The sequence below is a fragment of the Elephas maximus genome, chromosome 21, assembly GCF_024166365.1.
Source record: "Elephas maximus indicus isolate mEleMax1 chromosome 21, mEleMax1 primary haplotype, whole genome shotgun sequence".
NCBI lineage: Eukaryota > Metazoa > Chordata > Mammalia > Proboscidea > Elephantidae > Elephas > Elephas maximus.
Window position 1 is genome coordinate 57,756,670 of NC_064839.1, and position 4,894 is coordinate 57,761,563.

Genomic DNA, 4,894 nt, shown 5'->3' on the forward strand with positions numbered 1-4,894 from the left:
CTTGCAACTCAAACTTCCTGGGCTCCGAACTGAAAGGGGGTCATGAAGTATAACAACTCTCCCACTATCTCCTCAACTTTCATGATTCCCTGTTCTCAGCTGGAACCTGCTTCCACAGTTCTGTGCATGGCCTTTGCATAAGTGAGCACTTATGGAAGTAAAGATTTTCTAGAATGTATATTAGTATGAGTGCATGTTGACATTTGCATGTCAAATGTTTATGTGTGTGTGTGCACATGTGCTGAGGGTTAAAGAGAGGTTTCCATGCAATTTGAGCAAAAGTATAAATGCTTAGACTTGGAAAGATCTCCATGTTTGTAGAAAAGTAAGAAGACTGTATGGTGAGAGTGCTGTGAGCATGTGAAAATGACAGAAATAAGAAAAAAAAAATTGAACTCCTAAGTCCTTCAAGTCCTTAAAACTCTCCCTTTTCCACACCATGACCTAGGTGGTCATTACCTCTGGAAGGCCTGAAACTGGTTCATGCATCCCATATACTCCGCTGAATCTGGAATTGAGAAGTCACTTAGCCAAGTCGAACATCACAACCAGCTGTCCTATGATTGTGGCAAGGAGACTAGGTGATCTCAAGAGTTGGGCCAGTCCTGTCACATGTGTTCTCCTAAGTCTGTACTTATCAGAGGGAAGATTGTGTGTTGCGAGGTTCTTGTGCATGAGGCTCTAGGGAATTCCATGGATGGAGGTGCTCTGTAAGAAAACACAGGCAGGAAAGACAAATCCATGGACTGAATAAATGTCATCAGTCTGAGGACTCTTTCCTAAAGACCAAAAAGCACTTTTCATGGGTAAAGTAAATCTACTGTCTGTCTGTTCTTATGTATTTAATGTGGGCCTTTGTTCAAGTTAATTCAGTAGGAGAAATTCCTGCTTATATTGTATGTGTGATGCAACTTTATAAATATTATCATCAGAATTACCTATATAGAGATGATCTAATGAAATTCCACCAAATTCTTTATTCTCACCATGTAACAGAATCAAAACAAGACCTACATGAATCTTCCCATAAAGCTGAACACAGGAACAATGGGATATCTTCCCTAAAGCTTCAATTCCCTGTGACATTCAATCTTATAGAGAGAGGAGAGAAAAAAAATACCCGTATACTTCAATGTTATCTTCTAATTTTAGCGTCCGAATAAAAAGGTTTTCTCTTGATGCTGTTATTTGTGGAATCAGAAGAAATTCCCGACAGTGACAGGAACCTCCCTTATCTTCCCCTGAATCTGCCCCAGGTGGGACCTGGGCTCATTGGGTCCTGAGGACTCCCTGCTTACAGCCTCCCACCACTCTCAGGTGAATGTTTTCTGGACTCCCACTGTCTTCCCCCACTGTGGGTCTCACAGGGCAAAATCATCTCTGGTCCTAAGCATCCAGGCTACTGATCAGAGATGGTGCCTGAAGCTCTCTTTCCAGGTGTCCTGGCCATGGATAGTTGAGCTACATTTGTGGTCAGCACAACTGTTACACCTGAGCATCCACTGTAGCCCCATGCCAGGCTCCTCTCTGATCCATCTTAGTTAGCAGGCATCAAAACTGCTCACTGTGCTCTCTAGCTACTGGATTTTCATGGTGTCTCAGGGACACAGATCACTGGGTCAGAATAAGTGTTTGTTGGAGAGAAGAGTAAACTCAGACCCTGAAAGGAAGCGTCAAATGACACAAGAAACATTGCTCACCAGTCTCTTTCTTCACCTGACTGAGGAGCTGATGGGTACTGAATGCCCCCTAGTGATCAGCCTCATCCTTGCAGGGAGTTTGTGACTGGGATCACAATGACTTCCCCTCACTGTAGGTCCCTCACAGTAACAAATGGCCATATCCTTGTTTCTCAGGAAGTCCATTTGCAGAGTGTTCTTGGTGTTGTCCCTGGAGATGGTGAACCGACCATTCACTGGGTCTGTGTAGTGTGTGTAACTTCCATCATACCATATACCAGCCAGCTACTGCAGCTCTTTTCTTGGAACAGTACATACTATGTCTGCTGTGGTGGTTAAGGTTGTGTGTCAACTCGACTAGGCCACGATTGGCAGTCCTATGATGTTGTGATCACCTCCACGATGGGATCTGCTGTGAGTAGTGAATCAGTTGAAAGGGAATTTCTTTGGGCATGTGATCTGCATCGAATAGAAGTGGACTTTTTGGCAAAGATCATGGGCTTTTTACTCATCCTTGACCCTGCAGCTGACTACTGTTCTTCTGACCTCTGGTTCTTGGGACTTGAGCTAGCTGCAGTCTTGCCTTCTGATCTTGGGATTTACCAATCTTTACAGTCTGTGAGCAAGAGCCCTGCTCTCTGAGCTGCCAGTCTTGTGTTTGCCAGCCCCTGTGGCTACGTGAATCAGGAGAAGCCTCTTTAATGACCCACAGACTTTGGACATTCCAGCCTCTAAAGCCACATGAACCATTTCTTTGGCACAAATCTATCTATTTATAAACTTTACTGGTGAAGCTTCTCTAGAGAACTCAGCCTAAGACAACTGCTAAAGGTAAAATCAAAGTTTTCCCAGGATATTATCAACCCTCAGGTTTTCTCAGGTCTCCTGCAGGCTCAATCAGTGTCACATCACACAAGACACCGGCAAACAAACCTTGGGCTCAGGAGGCTTTCTCTCTCCACATATTTGGGCACACAACTTTGCATCGCTTTTCTATATCTCTAACAATAACCTTGCAGAAGGATGAAAAGGAGCCCCCAGATCAGTTTAAACTTCATATTGTGGCCACTGACTTCATGGATGCTTGGGATCAGCAGAGTTCCTGGGCCTGGGGCCTCCCTCCTAGGGCTGGAGGGATATGTTCTGTGAGAGTTTTATGAGAAGAAGGTGGGGCCCTATTTGCATGTTTCCTTTCCTGTAGAGGACTATTCCTTGTAAATGGCATGCATGGAGAGGTTCCTTAGGACAGAGAAGCTTGCAGGGATAGATGGTGGGAGGAGTGGGTGTAGAAATAATTTTAACAAAAGACTTCTTTTAAGCTTTTCTCTCTATATGAACCTGGTAAGCATATTCCATCATTACCTTATTTAATTTTTTCAACAGTTAGTAAAGTTACCATTATATCATGTCCTCTATATACAGACAGGGAAACGAAAGCTGTGCTCAGAGCAGTTAAAACACTGGCTTCTCTCTGTAGTGCTAACAGTTGGCACAGGCATGACCGGAGCTCAATCAGCCCATACCTCAAATTGTTCACATGAACTAGTCTAGCAACAAGGTATTCACCACTTATGTAGTGTTACACGATGTTGTTCCTTCTGTAATTATACTTCACACATTTCTTACAATAATTTATTATTTTGTGTAAAATATACACAGCAAAGCATATACCCTATGAACAATCTCTACATGTACAATTCAGTGATATTTTCACTTTCTTCAAGTTGTGAAGTTATTCTCCCTATCCTTTTCCAGAATGTTCCTTTACCTTTAACATAAAATCAATGCCCCATAAGCTTCTCTTCTAATCTTTATAATTGTTGGAAAATTGATCACGTACAGATAATTCTTTAAAAGGGCATGATGCTCAAGGCAGACATTCTTTCCTAATTAAACTATTGTTTGCTTTAACAAATACTTCAGGGGATAATCTTGCTGTAAGATTTATTTTAAAAGTGTAATTTATTTAAGCCGGGAGGTTTTTATACTACTGATATGAACTGGAGGAAGTATCCAGAGTAAGCAAAGCCAGAGAGCTTTGCCAGAACATCCATATTTATTGGATGCAGGTCACACCCCCATGGACACTTCCCTTATAACTGATTGGCGAACCACATCAGATCACATCATGGAGGTGATTAGATTATATCACAAGACAGAGGAGAGCTACATCATTATGTAACTACCAAACCACTGAGAATCAAGGCCATGTAGGTACACAAAATTAACCTTCACACTCACGTTTCATAGACATGGTTTACCACCAGAGCCCTGAAAACATATCACAGGAAACAATAATACTTTTCTTTGTTTCACGTCTTTAACTTCATAACATCTAAACAAAGAAAGACTCCAGTACAGCAAAATTGTCTCAGTTACTGCCTCAGCCCAGGACAGCCACCTGCTCCCCAGGGTTTCTGACACTCTCAGAACATGGGTTTTCACACTGTGTTTCTAGCCCAGTAATAGGTGGCAGTGTCCTCAGACTTCAGGCTGCTGATCTGTAGAAATGCTGTGCTGATCGAAGTGTCTATGGAAAGGGCAAATCTTTCTGTGAAGCCTTGATAATATGTTGGCTTCCCAGTGTTGGTGTTGATCCATCCAATATGCTGCAGGCCCTTTTCTGGTGTCTGCTGTACCCAATTTATAGAATAGCTGGTGAAGGTGTATCCAGAGGTTCTACAGGAGACCTTCACCAACTCTCCCGGCTTCTTCACCTCAGGCCCAGACTGCACCAGCTGGACCTGGGAATGTGCACCTGTGAAGAAGCAAAGGGGAAGATGAGAACCCTGGGGCTGCTTCAACATCCTCCCCAACTTTGAGTCCTGGTGGCTCCTTACCTAGTGCAATTGCCAGCAGAAAAATGAATCCCCACACCCAGTCCATAATGAGTGGTTACTGGTCTCAGTGGTTCCTGTGGAACCTATAAGGCAAAACACTTGCAGAATAGTGTGTTAGGGGAGAGAATCAGCTTTCAACCCTATAAAGCACTTACTATTTGCATATGAGTCAGGTTCTTGAAAACATCATCCCTGGCCTAGATCTTGTATAAATAACATGATGCCCTAGAGAACCACAGGAGAACCCATCTAGGTAACTGAGCCTGCACCTCTTGTGTGTTTGGCACCTGGAGACCTGATTGCTGATAGTGGTCATATATCTCTCAAAGAGGTTGACAAATGTGGTTGTCTGGGTATGGATGTCTCCACTCACAC

The 4,894-nt window shown here is 43.2% G+C and overlaps 1 gene segment (V, D, J or C); it reads right to left on the reverse strand.

The window, feature by feature from the left end:
- Positions 1-4,120: 4,120 nt before the first annotated feature.
- Positions 4,121-4,486, reverse strand: LOC126064601 (immunoglobulin heavy variable 7-4-1-like). The segment is given in 1 exon segment: positions 4,121-4,486. A coding segment is annotated over 1 exon segment (366 nt).
- Positions 4,487-4,894: the final 408 nt, after the last annotated feature.